This window comes from Carcharodon carcharias, chromosome 18 (genome assembly GCF_017639515.1).
Source record: "Carcharodon carcharias isolate sCarCar2 chromosome 18, sCarCar2.pri, whole genome shotgun sequence".
Classification (NCBI taxonomy): Eukaryota; Metazoa; Chordata; class Chondrichthyes; order Lamniformes; family Lamnidae; genus Carcharodon; species Carcharodon carcharias.
The window spans coordinates 34,086,706-34,105,744 of NC_054484.1; the positions used below are offsets into that span (position 1 = coordinate 34,086,706).

General features: G+C 36.9%; 1 protein-coding gene across 4 annotated transcripts in view; it reads right to left on the reverse strand.

Annotated features, from left to right (window-relative positions):
* Positions 1-7,515: 7,515 nt before the first annotated feature.
* Positions 7,516-19,039, reverse strand: part of sft2d2a (SFT2 domain containing 2a) — a 30,958-nt gene continuing 19,434 nt past the window's right edge. The window contains exons 4-8 of one of the 4 annotated variants that reach the window (XR_005945865.1): positions 17,653-17,734; positions 13,064-13,099; positions 12,910-12,968; positions 11,067-11,256; positions 7,516-9,420 (exon numbers count right to left, since the gene is read on the reverse strand). Coding sequence is in view for 3 of the 4 variants with exons in the window: in XM_041211514.1 (XP_041067448.1) it covers positions 9,381-9,420; positions 11,227-11,256; positions 12,910-12,968; positions 13,064-13,099; positions 17,653-17,734 (247 nt within the window). In the remaining variant the exon portion in view is untranslated. Of the gene's footprint in view, positions 9,421-10,160; positions 10,335-11,066; positions 11,257-12,909; positions 12,969-13,063; positions 13,100-17,652; positions 17,735-19,039 lie in introns of those variants that run through there. The other 3 variants (XM_041211514.1, XM_041211516.1, XM_041211517.1) reach the window with 3 other exon arrangements.

Here is a 19,039-nt window from a genome sequence, read left to right on the forward strand (position 1 = left end):
AAATCCAGTCAATGCATTAGGAGCACCCCTAATAGCAAATAACAAGAATGGAATTCCCCCATCCCAATCCTGTTGGTAGTCCTGATTATGCACCCTCATCATAGTTTTTAAAGTTTGATGCCATCTTTCCAAAGCCCTTTGTGATTCAGGATGACAAGCTGGTGATATAAACTGTTTGATCCCCAAACTGTTCATTACTTCCTTAAACAGCTGTGATGTGAAATTTGAACCCTGATCTGATTGTCTACCTTTTAGTAAACCACATCTTGCAAAATATTCAGTCAACTCTTCCACAATTATCTTTGTTGTAATATTTCTCGAAAGTATCGCTTCAGGAAACCTTGTAGACATATCCATTATTGTCAGTAAATGCTGATTTCCACTTTTAGTCGGGGGGGGGGGGGGAGGGGTGGGGGGTGGTTTACACAAACAATCATGACCATAGTAAAAGGTTCTTCAAATCCTTGAATTGGAAATAAAGGTGCCAGCATAATCACTGCTTGTGGTATCCCAATTACCTGACATGCGTGACATATTCTACAGAATTTGACTACATCTCTATGCAATCCAGGCCAATAAAATTATTTTTGTATTTTCACTTGCATCTTTCTAATTCCTTAATGTCCTCCCATTGGGATTTCATGAGCTATCCTCAGGATCTCATTTCTATATCCAAATGGTATGACAATCTGATGCACTTCCCTCCTGTTTTCATCTGCTGAAACATAACATGGCCACCACTTTCTCATTAACACATTACCCCTAAGGTAATAACATTCTGGGACACATTCTGCCTCTGTTTCTGAGTAAGCTATCTTACATGCGTATCATTTTTCAGTAACTCTACCAACTGTCTTGAGTGAAATACCTCAGCTGCATTGTCCTCCATTCTTTCTTCCTGAGCCAACTTATTAAAAACAGTGTCAGCTAATTGGACTTCCACACCTTCCCCCTGCCTTTTAATTCCTGTTCTTCTTGTTTCAACCTGTAAGCGCATGATCTTGTTACCACACAATCTGAAAACGATCCAGGGAGCTCTTTCTGCAACACTTCTATAGGCTGCTCAACTACCATAAGCATCACCACATCTGTGACCTAGCTATATCATGACCTAAAGTAAATTGAACCCCTGCAATGGGCAATTTTTCCACTACTCCAATAATCATCTTACCTGTTTTCCACTTACTCTTTAAATTTACCTTCTACAATGGAATAGGTTTAGCATTTTCATGAACCCCACTTATTATCACCTGTTGCTGCAACAATTGCTGAACAACAAATATCACTATCCCACAACACTAAGGATTGACTAGCCTCTGTGTCTCTTAAAATTTTAATGTTGTTACCTACTCCACCCTTTGGCATGGAAACACTTCCCCTTCAGATACAAAACCTTTAAACATTTCTATAATTTACACCCTTGGGTAAATTGTGAATACATTCCCACTTCTTCGCCTATCACTGATTCTTCCTGATTTACCTGTACAAAAACCACTGGTTTTTCCTGTGCCTGAACATCAGTACCCATTGTACTTTTACATTCAGAACTTTTCTGCATGCCAACAGATTTTCCCTGTAATTTCGATCATACTGACTTTGTGTGCTCTACTTTATTATAATGAAAACACCTCAATTTGAGTGTCATTTCTACCCTCAGCACCTTCCTTTTTATTCTGAGAAAGAACCTTCCTGGGAATTTTCACCAAGTCCTTCTCTTCCCTGACTACCCAATTTCCTTTCATCTTCCCACTTTCTATTCTTCTCTGATTTAAAGGGGTGACAAAAAATGTTTAGATCAATGAAGTAACTTATAATCATCAGTTATCTCTGCTGCTTGTCTTACTGTTTTACCCTCTGTTCCTCCACATGAGTTCTCACTACCAAAGGAATTGAATCTTTAAGTTCTTCCAAAAACATTACTTCTCTAAGAGCTGCATATGCTGTCTCTATCTTTAATGCCCATATCCACTGGTTAAAATTACTTTGTTTTACTCTCAAACTCAAGTTTGCCCAGGCTGTTTTCTCATATTCCATAATTTCTGCCAGTATGCCTCAGGAACCAACTCACATGCACTCAAAATAATGTTTTTTTTTAACCACATCATAGTCCACTGACATTTCTTCTGACAGTGAAGCGTAAACCTCATGTGCCCTACCCACCAACCTAGATTGTAACAAGTCCAGTTTGCTTGTGGCCATTTCATCTGTTCGGCTATCTTCTCAAATGAAATAAAGAATGCCTCCAGATCACTTTCCTCAAGCTTCAGAAGTGCTTGCACAAATTTAAGCATCTCCCACACTAGATTTTAGAACAAAGAACAAAGAGAAGTACAGCACAGGAACAGGCCCTATAGCACTCCAAGCCTGCGCCGAAGATATTGCCCACCAACTAAAATAATTTGCACTTCCGGGGTTCCTATCCCTCTATTCCCATCCTATTCATGTATTTGTCAAGCTGCCTCTTAAACACCACTATCGTACCTGCTTCCACCACCTCCTCTGGCAGCAAATTCCAGACACTCTCTACCCTCTGTGTCAAAAACTTGCCCCGCACATCTCCTGTATAGTTTTCTCCTCTCACCTTAAATCTATGTCCCCTAGTAATTGACTCTTCCACCCTGGGAAAAACGTTCTATCTACTCTGTCCATGCCACTCATAATTTTGTAAACTTCTATCAAGTCGCCCCTCAATCTCTGTCGCTCTAGTGAGAACAATCCGAGTTTCTCCAACCTCTCCTCATAGCTAATAACTGCCAGACCAGGCAGCATCCTGGTAAACCTCCTCTGCACCCTTTCCAATGCCTCCATATCCTTCTGGTAAAGTGGCGACCAGAATTGCACACAATATTCCAAGTGTGGCCTAACCAAGGTTCTACACAGCTGCAGCATGACTTACCAGCTTTTATACTCAATACCCCTGCCAATGAAGGCAAGCATGCCATATGCCTTCCTGACTACCTTATCCACCTGCGTTGCCACTTTCAGTGACCTGTGGACCTGTACACCCAGATCCCTCTGTCCATCGATGCACTTAAGGGTTCTGCCATTCACTGTATAATTCCTGCCTGTATTAGACTTTCCAAAATGCATTACCTCGCATTTGTCCGAATTAAACTCCATCTGCCATTTCTCCACCCAAGTCCCCAACCGATCTATATCCCGTTGTATCCTTTGACAATCCTCTTCACTATCTGCAACTCCTCCAACCTTGGTGTCATCTGCAAACTTACTAATTAGCCCAGTTACATTTTCCTCCAAATCATTTATGTATACCACAAACAGCAAAGGTCCCAGCACTGATCCCTGCGGAACTCCACTAGTCACAGTTCTCCATTCAGAAAAGCACCCTTCCACTGCTACCCTCTGTCTTCTATGACCAAGCCAATTCTGTGTCCATCTTGCCAGCTCACCTCTGATCCCATGCGACTTTACCTTCTGTACAAGTCTGCCATGAGGGACCTTGTCAAAGGCCTCACTGAAATCCATGTATATAACATCCACTGCCCTTCCATCGTCGATCATCTTTGTCACTTCCTCGAAAAACTCGATCAAGTTAGTGAGACACGACCTCCCCTTCACAAAACCATGCTGCCTCTCATTAATGTGCCCATTTGGCAGTAAATCCTGTCACGAAGAATCTTCTCCAATAATTTCCCTACCACTGACGTAAGGCTCACCGGCCTGTAATTTCCTGGATTATCCCTGCTACCCTTCTTAAACAATGGAACAACATTGGCCATTCTCCAGTCCTTTGGGACCTCACCCATAGCCTGTGAGGATACAAAGATTTCTGTCAAGGCCCCAGCAATCTCCTCTCTTGCCTCATTCAGTACTCTGGGGTAGATCCCATCTGGCCCTGGGGACTTAATATTCTTCAAGACACCTAACACCTCTTTTTTGATCTCAACATGATCCAGGCTATCTACACACTCTTCCCTAGACAAATTGATCGCTAAGTCCTTCTCTTTGGTGAATACTGATGAGAAGTATTCATTTAATATCTCTCCCATTTCTTCTGGCTCCACACACAGATTCCCACCTCTGTCTCTCAGTGGGCCTACCCTTTCCCTGGCTACCCTCTTGCTTTTTACATATGTATAAAAAGCCTTGGGATTTTCCTTAATCCTGGTTGCCAATGACTTTTCATGGCCCCTTTTAGCCCTCCTGCATCTTTGCTTAAGTTTCTTCCTCCTTTTTTTATATTCTCCACGGGCTTCATCTGTTCCCAGCCTTCTAGCCCTTACGAATGCTTCCCTTTTCTTTATGACTAATCTCACAATATCCTTCATTATCCAAGGTTCCTGAAACTTGCCATGCTTATCCTTCGTCCTAGCAGGAACATGCCGGTCCTGAATTCTTATCAACTGACGTTTGAAAGCCCCCCACATGTCAGTTGTTGATTTGCCCTCAAACATCTGCCTCCAATCTAGATTCCTCAGTTCCTGCCTAATATTGATATAATTAGCCTTCCCCCAATTAAGCACCTTAATTCGAGGACTCCTGTTATTCTTATCCACCAGTACCTTGAAACTTACCAAATTAAGGTCACTTTTCCTGAAATGCTCCCCTACTGAAATTTCAACCACCTGGCTGGGTTCATTCCCTAATACCATGTCCAGTATTGCCCCTTCCCCAGTTGGACTATCTACATATTGTCTCAGGAAGCCCTCCTGGATGCACCTTACAAATTCTGCACCATCCAAACCCCTAGCACTAAGTGATTCCCAGTCAATATAGGGAAAGTTAAAATCACCCACAACAACCCTATTGCTTTTACATCTTTCCAAAATCTGCCTACATAACTGTTCCTCAATCTCCTGCCGGCAATTGGGAGGCCTATAGTAAACCCCCAACATGTGACTGCACCCTTCCTATTCCAGAGCTCTACCCATATTGCCTTGCTGCATGAGCCCACTGAGGTGTCCTCCTGTCGTACAGCTGTGATATTCCCTTTAAACAGCAGTGCAACTCCCCCACTTCTTCTACATCCCTCTCTATCCTGCCTGAAACATCTAAATCCTGGAACATTTGTCTGCCAACCCTGTGCATCCTTCAACCAAGTCTCTGTAATAGCAATAACATCATAGTCCCAAGTACTAATCCAAGCTCATCTGCCTTGCCTGTTATACTTTTCACATTGAAACAAATACATTTCAGACCCCCATTGTTCAGTAATATTGAAATTGCACCATCTGTAGTGGCAGGATTCAAACCCAGGTTACTGGTCTCTGGATTATTAGGCCAGTGACAATATCACTACGCTACTGCCTCCTTTTTAAATTCCAACATTTTAAGTCGGTACTCTGTCTCTTTCCTTCTCTGTCACTTCAACTATGTCTGCTTTCTTTGCCCCAACAGGTAACCTCAACTGCAATTTATCCATTAATTCTGTTAACTTACCCTTAGATACTTTTTGAAACCCAATGAGTTATATCTTCTATTTCCAAAAATGGTTTAGCCATGGATTCAGCCATTTTTCAGTCTGACCACTTTGAATACAGGAGTTGTGAGGTATTTTTAAAGTGCCTTTCATACTCATAATCTTAAGATTCACCAACTCCAAACCAATCAAGTAATTTCAAATATATCCCGCAAAGAGCCCCAATTTGCTATGACATGGCAGATGATGTGTGCCAAGCAGATCAAATCCATAAGGGAAACTTGATCACATGGTCACAACTGTTTAGCAATTTGTATTTTATTTTGAGATTTGTGTATGGAATTCAGAAGTAATAAGACTACCACGACTTGAGGTTTATTAAAAAAAACTAAATTAAACATTTATAAAGCTCATTAATGGCCCAATTGAAAGCAATTCTTCATGGCCTATTGAACCTTGCAGTTGGCGGATGGGCCAATTGGGCTTTATATTTTTGATGAAACCTCATCCAAAGGCGGGATGAAATCACCTTTGCCCATAGCCCTTAATATCTTTGATAACCAATCTGAACTTAAAAAATAATTGATTGACTACTTTATTTATTCATTCATTGGATGTGGGTATCATTAGCAAGACCAACATTTATTGCCCATTCAGGAAAATAAAATGTATTCTGGTACAACTTTAATGAAAGCAATAATATCAGTGTGCACAGGTTTTGTATCTTTGCAAAAAGAAAATTAGCTGGTACTATTCAATTTTATTTTATTTACTATACACCAAGCTATGTACAACTGAAGCTATTCTCCCACACCAATATCCAAAAAAATTAAAATTGTGATTCCAAATTATACATTGTAATTATAGAATTAAAACTTCTATAAACTCACCATTTACACAAATACTAGAACTTTCAACATATTAATGTTGAATTGTTGCACACAAGATTAAATCCCAGCTTGAAACCAGCTGCATCTAAATGCCAGTGTACACACAGCAGTCTTGACTCAATGGAACTGGAATGAGAGAACTTTAAAAAGGTCTGCATACAGCATCCTTCCTTAATCACTCCTTCATTTCATTAATCAACATGGAAAATGAAAACAATCTAGTACATTAGTCTGCAAATCTTCTTCAAAACATACAAGTTAAAGGATAACTACACAATTTGAACTTAAGGATTGGAGATCCAAAATCATTCTAAATTACATAATAAATTTAACCAAAGGAGATTTGAAATATAAAAATGGTGCAAGAGGACAGTGTTCCATTCGTAATCAGTACAAATACTATTCTTCGAAATACAGGTCATAACTACAGCAAACAATTCACACAATAGGCAAAGATAGTAGCATCATCAAGCATAGATGGACTTCACCAAAAGCTCAAATGATATGTATACTAAATTATGAAAACGACAAAAATATTTACAAGCTCAAGAAAATGTTCACCCATGGGTTCAATAACATGCAACCTTTAGTTTTGAAAAATGGATTTTGTGTCTACATTTCTAATGTTTATCTACCATTCATTCTCACTGAACATCAAGACAGAAACCCCAAATAGTAGAACAAGATAAAGGAAAATGAAGGTACACATTTCTTCTCTTCCCATTGCTCCACATTCAATAGAAACATTCATTAAGTAGTATGCAGGCTTCCATGATGGCCCACTTGATGTTGAGTCTCAGATTACGTTCACGCTAAGGTTTGTTCTCCAGTTTGTACCGAGTTCAGCTGAAGCAGTAATGAGTACAACAATTGGCTTCAGCGTCCTTGAAAATTACTTTTGAAAGATATATATTCAATTTCAATTTTTTAAACTTATGACTGAACTACCTAATACAAAATGTAATTTAGTGTTCAAGTGCTCTCAAGGTGACTAACAGACTGGTAAAGTTTCAATAGCTAGATATAGAAAATGTCAAAAATATGAAATTATTGAAGTAAATTGTTTTAACAGTTAAAGACAATGTAATCAAGATTTAAGTTTGGTTCTAAACAAAGTAGCACATCATACAATCCCAAAATGCACATGTGCTCTAAGGCACTAATTTCTCAAATACAGGCAGTGTACAGTACTTAGTACAAAACTGACATACAAGAAAATCTCTGATTACATACAAAAGCAGTAGATAATTGAAAATATTTTAATGTTCACACCACTAAATATACAATAGATCATATTCATTTTCCCTCTATTTTCGTGAGAGAGCAAAACCAAAAATGGAAAGAAAAATATGAAAGTGCAGCTATCCAACTATGAAGCAACTTGGGATGTTTGTTATGATGTAAATAGTTATATATGCAGCAAGCTGTTTATAAACTAAAAGTGCTACCCTAGTCCTACTTGATCTCAAAAATTGCCTTAATCTTTAATTATTTCCATAAGTACTAGAGGCTGCAATTACATTACCTCTAGCACAATCTATTAACCTGACCCCCTTCAACTTTAATTAAAATTCAAAATGGAAAACTTTCAGAAATTCTCTAGAATTTTTTTTTCACGTTCACTTCAATCAAGGCTAAGTCAAAACTTCATAACCAGAATGGAAGATCTTAAACTCAAAACTGTGCACAAAATTTTACACTATGTTGTTGGAGATCACAACATTATTGCATTTGATTGGAATAGCTAAGCATCTATCCTGTTCATAAACATAAACCCGTTAATAAGCAAGCACTACTATTGTAATTTTACTTGAGATGTAAATCGTATCTAATGATCACTGGATTTTTGTCAAATACATTCTTACGGGAAAGGGATAGTGGTGGTGGGAAGGTGTTGCAATAGTTAAAGATGCAGTTTACCAAAATTACAGATCTTAGAAGTAATTAACGTTTAAAAGTACTTACCAAAACAGTAATATAATGTTGAATGCATCTGTATTAAATTTTCTTCCAATGAGATAATGCAGTAATACATTTCTGATCCCTTCGCTTAAAATATTTAGAAGACTGCCTGCAGTACTATGCAGCAAAAGCAATTATAAATCCCAAGAAACCCTGTACATTGTCAGCTTCAACTTTGCATTATAGATGTACATCATACTGACACAAAAGGCATATCTGTAACCTTCACAAAAAACATCTAATAGGTCATAAAAATGCATTATGAAAGTTATTTAGTAGATTTTATGATTTTCTAGATATCAGTAAATCGGACTGCAGCTAAAGACCGGGAACGTATCTGCTTGAATTCCCCAAAATGAAGGCACTATTATTGGTATTTTACTTGGGATTTAAATTGTTTTTCATGATCATTGGGCGTTTGTTTTGGAAATTAAACAAGACAACCTTTAGTTGTTGCCAGGCTCAACAGTAACGTCTTAAGACATTCATTATTTCTTAGCCATTTTTGTAAAAGCCACGAATTTCAACAGCAAAAACATTTGTGTTAACCACATAATTAAGGCAATGAGGTTACAACTTCAAAAATCACTCTTTGGCCAGTATTTAGAAAATAATGTTTTAGCACAATTATCAACATTAAAAAATCTGCAGTGTTTTCAATTTCTCCATTTGAGTTTTCACTAATTAAGTCAACACACCCTGGATGCATTTGCAAAAGTACAAGTTGTAGCAGCATTTCTGAAAGATTTATAATCCATGTTTGACTAGTTTGAAATTACCTGTGTGCTTCTTTTTTAAATTGACTGAGCAGTATCTAAATAATCTTCTAGCAATTAAGGTATGAATTTGTCTTGGTTATATCCTTGCTTAAAATATGTTATGTGACTTTTTAGGATAATGATCACCCTTTTAAAATAATGGAGAAATTAGAAATTATCAACAAGTTATAAGTGTACCAATATTTGCAAATTTTCCAATTGTGAATTATGAAGTTATGCTTCAAGAGAGGCAGAATTAATGGCAGCATGCATTAAAAAGGTATGCATTAAGACACTTAGAGAAACTTGTGATCTTGTGTAAACAGATACAAAAAACATAAAGCAGATGCCCCACTCTTCTCAATGCTCCATCTTCAGGGTACATAGTTTTCATGCCAAACATGTTGTAAAGCACTTTATCACTGCATCTCTGTAAAATAGAGAGATTCAAATGTCACTTCATGTATTTCATCATTTAGAAAAACAATATTTGGTATTTTTGAATACTGAGGTAGTTTGGGATGCATTTCAACCATTTGAAGCATGATTTCTGTTATGTAATAATTTAAAACTTAACAAGATACAACTTATACCAGGACTAAAGAATATATCCCAGTAGAATTTATTTTTACTTTTAACAAATGTTGTCTGGTCGAAACTTGAGAATATTATAAATTTCCAAAGGAAATACTAACATATTTAGCAAAACAGTTTTATACAACCAACAGCATCTCTTTTGATAATAGGCACACTCTGAAGCGTTAGGGATAGTTAAGGGGCTATGAATAGCAGAAAGCTACATGCACAATTAACCTGAAAGTGCAACAGCAGATGATAACCACAGTCTGTCCTGTGATTGAGGGAGAATGGATGGACAAGTATAACCCCAACAAGAGGGCAGCAGCAACAAAAGATACCAGTTGTATCAGGGCATTGATGTACATGTAATAAAATGTAGGTATTAAACATTGTATTAGTTTATACATTTGATTAATAGCATCTGGGATGTACAGAACTTTCATATAAACTATGCTGCAGCCTTTGTTTTACAGTAGTAGTTGTTACACAGGAAAAGGTGGCAACCAAATTGCCCACTGCAAAATACCATGAACAGCAACTAAATGAAGGACCAGTTAATCTGTGTTGGCTATACTGGCTGAGGAATAAATATTGGCCAGGGTGTGAGGAGAGGCAGACAGTTCTTCTACAAAAGGTGTCATGGGATCTTTAATAATCACCTGAATGAGCACGAAGTCTCAACTGAAACATGGCATCTTTGACAACGCAGCATTCCTTCAGCATTGCACTAAAGTTTCCATTTAAAATATGTGCTCTAGTCCTGGCCTGGGGTGAAATCCACAATTTTCTGATTCAGGGACAGCAGATATACCAACTGAGCCAAGCTGACAAAGACTATTTCATATGCATAACTTATGAGACAGGTTGCAGACATGAGTTGAATGCTCAAACTCACTTCCACGAAAGCAAAAGTGTAAAAGCACTGTAACCTGAATTAAGGAGTTTAACTTCCCTATTCAAAATTGCAGCAGATTTTCTCTTAAATACAATGCAATGTATATTCAGGAATGAGTTTTACAATATTACAGTATATTAAATATAAATGCAACTTATCAGATGGACTGTTTCAGCATATTTTCAAACTTTATAAACGTTAGATTGATGACAAAAGTAAAATACTCCAGATGCTGAAAATCTGAAATAAAAACAGAGAATGCTAGAAATACACAGCAGTTCAAGCAGCTTCTGTGGAAAGAGAAACAGAGTTAATGTTTCAGGCCAATGATCTTTCATCATAACTTGTGGAAGACTTATAATTAACTGGTCAGACATGGATTGTATATGTGCTTTTCTTTAAAATAACTGAGCAGCGTGTGAATCGCCATATAGCAATCAAAGTGTGAATTAGTTCAGATGAATAATCAACCAGAAACATTAACTCAGTTCAATGACACTTGGTTAGATGCTTTTTGCCTTGGAGGTAAAATATAGAGCCCAAACATAATCGGAATCAAGAAGGAAACAGGCTACTAATTTTTTCTTAAATTCAGCTCTTACAGAACTTGTTTATCATCTTTCAATTTTCAGTTCTGTTGAAGGGTGCACCCAAAACATTACCAAGGTTTCTTTAAAACTGATGGACTTGTGCATTTCTTGCATTTTCTGTCTCTTTTTCAGGTGCACAGTAATTGCAGTTCATTTGCATTGCACAACTCACCTTGCAAATGGAATGTATGAAATACTGTACCTGTTACAAAAAGGAGGAAACAAGAGTCACTAGAGTATGGGTAGCGCACTGAACTATTTATTCTTTGTAGCTTCTTCAAACTGATCCCAGTTCAGCCAACAGTAAAGGGCAGGCACAGCCATAGACTTCTACATATTCATTAACACACCTTATGCACTGACAAGCTGCTAGATTGTACTCCTTTTTAACATCAAGATTGTGATTGTCTGTAATGACCATATTGAAATGATTGTAATATTCATTGATTGTATTGAAGCACCTCATGATCCATGTGTAAAAGTTGAATCTGATTGCACTTTTGTGGTGGCGTTTTGGAAAGTTTTGTAATGTTCTTCCAGATATTTTATGAATAAAGTATATTTTTCAAAAAAAAATCAAAATTGCAAATAACTTCTCTTTGTATTCTCCTCCACTCAAGCTGGAATATTTTTCTATTTATGCTGCTCAGAAGGAAAAAAACTTCTAAATAATTAAACTAAATATTAATCCTAAATAATTAAAAAGGACAAGACTGCAGGGCACAATACAGTATTACGAATAACTTGTAAACAAATAAAACACAAAAAAGCTAATTGAACATGTTTAGGTCCAAACTTTGAAAAATAGTTAATCATTCTGGCCAAAAATTCTACATATAAAATAATATAATTATATACCTGTGACAGGTAACTCTCACTCTACAGAGATTTTCAATAGAAAAAGTAATTAGCAAATGTGCAAGGGATTGACATGATTGTAGATACATCAACAAAAAGAACACAAGTTAATAAACAAACTGAGTTGGACTCATGGTTCAAGCTGGCATTTTCACCAGAAAAATTGAAGAACATCTTGTTATTGGTATGAGGCAATGACAGAACAAACATTGTGTAATGCTGAGGTTACGTTAATAAATTTGTACAGAAAGTAACAATAGAAACAGCAAACATCTTATTCTTATATTGGAATGTGTACATTACAAAATCCAATGTATTATTTTTATGATTAAAACTTGCAAACATTCATTATTTAAAAGGTACCCTACAAATTAATGTTTTGTTTAAAAACTAACCTTCTGAAAGAATCCTGGAAGCTCAAGATTGATGCTTTCATGTACAGCCAGGAAAAATCAGGTTCAGCTGAGGTGTGTCCTAAAGGTTGTTGACTTAGTTCACTAACAACACACCCATTCAAAGGTTCCCCTGTTTGCATTGCCTCCCCCAAACTATTTGGTGATAACTTTTTAAATTCACAAGTTTTACAACTAAATGATTATCCCACCTGCCCAAGCTAATAATAATGGGACTGGTTGATTATGCCTTTTTCTTGTATACTGAAACGAGCTTTGAATCCAGCTCTCTGCTAAGGTTCTTAAGTAAAAAGAATTTCAGGCAGTGTTAAACCCACATTTAGTGAGCAAAAGAGCAGAGCACAGAGTATCCATTAGCCACACCGCTGCCTTCAGATTTTCTTTCCTGATAATGTAATGCATGCCATTTTGATCCAGTTCTCTTCAGATTTTACAATGAGTTGAAAATCATGCAGCCGTTTCATTTACAGTCAATGACCATGCAAAGCACCAAACAAGCATACTAGTTATGCCATGCATGTAAATGGACAAAAAAGTCTCACATTTAACATAAATTTAAATTCAGTAAACGCATGTTTGCTTACCAGGCCATAGCAAAGAATTGCAGCACACAAAATATCAAAGCAAGTGCTGCCTTCTTCCACTGTAATAGAAAGTGAAGACAGATTAGGTCATTTAATGAATTGAACCTCCTTCCCCAAACAATTTTTTTATATTTAGGAGATAAACAAAACCTACCCAAAAAGCAGAGCATAGTGTGCACACAAGACAAACCTGCAAGAAAAGATTTCACACTTTGAGATAACGACTCTGAATACATCTATTACATTCAGCATTTCTTTATGTATTTGCTGGGTCTTCACAAAGAAAATTATTGTACTGACAAACTCTTTGTTAATCACTGTTCAAATCCAAATGTGTAATTTGTAGAATAAAAGGCAGGCTGAATAACATTTTCTCCAAACCATAGCATTTTCAGAACCTTAGAAACTTCAATTCTTGGTAAAAGTGCAGTTCTGAATGTTAAGCCTGGACAATCTGTGCCTTCATCTCCGGTCTCAAATAATTTATTTCACCAAAAATTGTGCATGAAAATATAGATAAGAAATTTGGTAGCAAGGTAATAGATTGATATCTTTATTCATATAAATAATGAGAAGTTTGAAAATAGAGCAGAAAATTTACATAATTATCAGCCATGCCCTTCAAGGGATTTTTGTAAGCTATTTTAAAGTACACAGGATAAAGCTGAGAGTTTACATACCAGCAAGAAGGTAACAACCTTCAAAGAGGTTCATAATCTTAAGTATATTTCAGAGGGAAAGATCTTACAAAAAGGTCACCAATGAAGATTTACTGAAGTACAGTACACTGCTGTTAGTGCCATATGAAATATCCTGATTTACACTATGTAGCTCTGGACTACTGTTTATTTGATATAGCCTTGCTGACTGAGCAAATGCAATGTTTTAAGGTATCTAAGAAATATATCTACAGTACACCAGAAGTAAAGTTGACCAGACTCAAAGTGAGCTTGAAAACATGAGCGACCTTGCCTGACTTATATGCAAAACAGCTTAGCTGCAGGTACCTAGATGAAGCTATAGAAGCCATTGTATAGCAGGCCAATATTGAGATGTTGACTAATGATAGAGTATTTCATACCTATGGTAGTCCAGAATTGTCACACATCTAAAAATGTGATGCTACAAAAAGGCAATATAGTTTTGTAATGGATCTAAACAACGGCCTGGATTTTCCTATTAGCAGTGATGGAAAAGCACTCGTCTCGTTGTCAAGCACCCATGAGGTTTTGAAGGGGTCAACAATGCGGATTTCTATCATTGGGCATTTGTTTCAGCATGGCATCATCCTGAGGGATTCGCCGCATCTGTGACAAGGGAAATAGCAGCAAGGCCAATCAGACTGAAGAATCTTCACTGAGACATGTAGAATCCAAACCACGAGGTATAAAGCAGGAAACATTAATTAGATTTAAATACAATAGAGAAAGTGAAATAAAGGTTTGGAAATACAGATGAGACTAAGGGAGGGATGAGAGACAAAGTTTTTAAAAAAAAAAATACTGCAGCATTAATTTTTTTTGCGAGAACATGCTCCACACTTGTGAAATTAGTGTTTCAGGGTCACAGATTGTAAAGCAGTAATTAACACTTATGATTCCATTAGAAATGCACTTACTCCTAAAGGCACCAGCTCTAACTTTTTCCAACTGTTTTTAGTACAAAACTAGTAGGAAAGTACCCTAAGTTAACACCATTAAAGTGATTTCACTGCAAAGTCAATTGGTGAGGACTGCAACAGGGTATGAATGACAGCGAATTCTACATTTAATGTAAATGTGCGAACACCAGATGTTGCTGTCAGATTTACCTGTAATAATGGCAAGCACAGATAGCCTAACCATTATTACTACACCAAACTTGAGTTCTTTGTTATAGTAAACATTTTTATGCCATGTTTGAGGCTCTAGGCCAGTATGCAAAAAATTTTTCAAAACACTTACGTAAGATAAATCATGGGTCCCATTACCTTCCCTATAGCATCTTTAGGGATGCATGGATGATTTATTTAAGTGTGCAACCCCTTTAAATTTTTTTGTGCACCTATTGCTTGCGGTAATTTAAAGGAGCCAACTTGTGCATGGCCAATACAGAGACTTTGGACTGCTGCTTGGTCTATGGGAACATTATGTTCCAACTAAGTTATTACTCTACTTACTTACAAGTTTGCACCTTTACTGGTTAAATTAGTTCAGACAACAATTTATTCAAATTTAATGCACAAATTTAAAATGTTTAATCTTTAATCAAAAGTTAAATGCAATTGCACTGTAGGCTCAGACATAACAATCGTACAGATTGATTATTCTTTTCACACGTTTTGAAAATAATTCTCCACCCTTTCTCAGAAAATGAAGTGCTCTTGGAGATACTTAGCTTAGTCGACCTAAATTGTTTCATCCGTATTCAATTATTCAGAATAAATTGATTTTAGCTTCAATTCCTTCACATGCTCTGTAATATTACATAAGTGAACAGTAGAGAAATAAAAAGCATTGGTTCAGATTCAATTCGGTTGTTGAGTATTAATTTAAAAGACAAACTGAGGGGCATTGAGATTTAAGTATGGTAAATTACACATTGCTGCATCCTCCTTACCCTTTAAAATTGGTAATTGTAAAATAGTCATTTTTCAAACATTCCCTGGTCTATTTCCTACAAAATCATCATTAGAAAATAAAACACATGATCCAATTAAAATGCATAGTTTTTAAAAGAAGTACTCAGTTGTTTGGTATATTCCACCGTGAATTATTCTGGTAATGTGTGCCCTTTTATTTTAAAGTGATAAATGCAACTGTGATAAATATTTTCAAGGCATTTTTTTTGGAGGTCTAGAAGAATTAAAATTATGCAGTGCTGTTAAAAAATAGACATTTTTCAGAAAATAAATACCCAGATGAAAATGTATGGTTCATGGGTCAGACCAGCAGTTGAACTGGTAGGTCTCGGAGTAATTGGTACTGTCAAAGACTGAGGGAGGTGGTGCCGTAGTGGTATAGTTACTAGACTAGTGCCCCAGATCCCCAGGGTAATGGTCTGGGGACCTGGATTTGAATCCCACCTCGGCAGATGGTGAATTGAATTCAATAAAGAATCTGAAATTAAAAGTCTAATGAAGACCATGAAACCACTGTCAATTGTTATATAAAACAAATCTTGTTCATGAATGTCCTTCAGGGAAGGAAATCTGCTGTCATGTGACTCCAGACCCACAGCAATGTGGTTGACTATTAAATGCCTTCTGAAATGGCCTAGCAAGCCACTCAGTTCTCAAGGGCAATTAGGGATGGGTGTACAACCCTTAACGATGCAAATAAGAATCCCTTGATCAGCCTCAGTTTTGAAAGCATTTATCATTGTGTTTATCCCTGTTGAAACATGTTTTGAACCAGAAGCAAAAAAAAAATCGTATTAACTTTTCAGGTCAAAATGACCTTTCATCAGAACTTACGAAATGCAGTATTTCGCTTTTGTAAAAAAATTGTACGAGTTGAAGCTGTTCTGTAATGTCATGTGAAAATATGATGCTACCCACTTTAGACCTTCAACAGCAACTTGTACTTATATAACATCTTTAATGTAATAAAATGTCCCAAGGCGCTTCACAGGGGTGTTATAAAACAAAATATAAAATCCAGCTACATAAAGGAGCTATTAGGTCAGATGACTGAACATTTGGTTTTAAGGAATGTCCTAAAGGATGAAAGTGAGGAAGAGAGGTGGAGAAGTTTAGGGAGGGACTTAAAGAGTTTAGGAACTCAACAGTCGAAGACATGGCCACCAATGGTGAAGTTATTAAACTTGGGGATCTCAAGAGGACAGAATTAGAGGAGTGCAAATATTTGAGGCATGTAGAGCTAGAGAAGATTACAGAGATTGAGGGGGGGAGGCACAGGGGAGCTATGCTATGGAGGGATTTAAAATCAGCTATGAGAATTTTAAAATCAAGTCATGATTTAGCTGAGAGCCAGTGTAAGGCATCAAGCATAAGGTGAATGGAATTTGTGTGAATTAGGACATGGGCAGAAGAGTTTTGGGTGATCTATGGTTTATGAAGGATAGAATGTGGCAAGCTGGCTAGGACGGCGCTAAAAAGCCAATTCTCAGATAACAAAGGCATGGATAAGTGTTGCAGCAGCTGAAGAGCTGAGGCAGGGTGGAGGTGGATGACGTTATAAAGAGGGAAATAGGTGGCCTTAGTGACAGTGAGATACGTGACTGAAAGTTCATCTCGGGGGCAAGTATCACACCGAGGTTGTAAACAGCCTGGTTCAACTCTAGACATTTGGCAGGGGGAAGGATGGAATTGGTGGCATGAGAGCAGAGTTTGTGAGGAGGTCCAAAGACAACCACTTCAGTCTTCCCAATATTTAACTGGAGGAAATTTCTGCACACCCAGTACTTGATGTTGGACAATCAGTCTGATAATTTCAAGACAGTGGAGGAGTCAAGAGAGGTGGTAGTGAGGTAACTTGTGTCAGCGTATATGTGGAAACATATGTTGCGTTCCTCTTAGTAGGATGAAGAGCACTTTTCAGATAAATAGCCTCGTTTCATTATTTTGATTTGATCTCTGTTTTTAGCTGAGATAAAAAAAATTTAAAATAAGTCAGTTTGGTGTAAACCAAAACTAGATAAAGTACATTAGTACAGCAAGGGCATTGTGGTTTTGGGTACAAAAGAGAGACTTCACAATAGCTCAAGCAGAGAGATAATGAAAATAGTACTTAAAACACTTACAAGCATCACAATGGTAGCAGCCAGTCGAGTTGGTTCAAACATCTTTTTAATTTGTTTCACAGGTCCCATCAGAAACATTGTACTGTGGTGAAAATCAGAACGGTAACACGCGTCAAAAGATTGTAAATTAAAAGAAGAATAAGGTAATTTGTGAGTGACAAAGCTCTGCAGGGCAACCTTAATCTCTGCAACGAAGTGCAAAAGGAATTTTAAGAACTGGTCCTGTTCCCCTATAAATATTTTAAAGACTATTTCAATGTTCCTATTGCATTTTCAGTTTGAGCATCTTAATTCAGTTTCCAAAACATTAGTATGTCCATCTAGCATATAAAGACAAATATAATATATTCAAAGTGAAGCTTAATGAAAGCATTAGGTTTATGACTAGTTTGTGAGAAATGAACATCCTTTTTAACATTTTAAATTAGTATCACATGAAACAGAAGAGCTTACAAATGAAGTAGCTTTAATTTACACAGGAAACTGTCACGAAACTATCATATTTTTCATATTATTATTGTAGGCTCATGGGTGTGAATGTGGATGGCTCTGTCTGTGTGTCTGATTTAACTGAATTAGAGTTAGATAGACTGCAAGGTTGGAATTATCAAAAGAAGTGTAAAATAGCTTTTTGAATTGGAGATGGATAAGCTAGGATGAAGGCTCCACAGATAAGGTATGAAGGAAATTTGCATTTTTACATAATTGAAGGAGTTGCTTGATTTTCAAAGGGATGGTAGGATGCTTACAACTAGCAAGATAAATAGGGCAAGGTTTTACATTTATTTTTCCCAAAAGAAAAAGGGCCATAATGCTGACATGAAAGATTTTTATATTATGGGAAGAGTAAATTTCCAAAGACATGCAGGACAATGGAATTTTAGAGAGAAATGTTAAACACAGCAGTTTAAAATCCCAGAGGGAAACTTTAAACAACTGTCATAACTTATATTTTCAATTGGTATGTTTTGAGTTGCAGCTCTAAATTCAGGAATAAGACCACCAGTTCTTGAGAGGTTTTTATATCAAACCAAATGAAACATTTATTAAGTTACAACAAATTAAACACATACACAAGGCTACAAATTATTACTATCATAACTTAAAACAAATTCCCAAATTATTGTCCACTAAGGCAACAATAACCAATAGACTTAACCAGGCACCAGGCAAAGCATTTTCACCTTATGAATTCAAAATGAGGTTCCTTTCAACTTGGTTCCTCTGCAGACAGCTGTAGGTTTACAGGCTTAGATCTTACATGCCTCTGACCTGCACACACAAACTCCTCTCGGGTTATATCTAGCCATCCCTTTTGAATACAAATTCTCATTGTATCACCAGGCCCTCTGAACTCCACCCCTTCTAACAATAAAACCCCTATCAT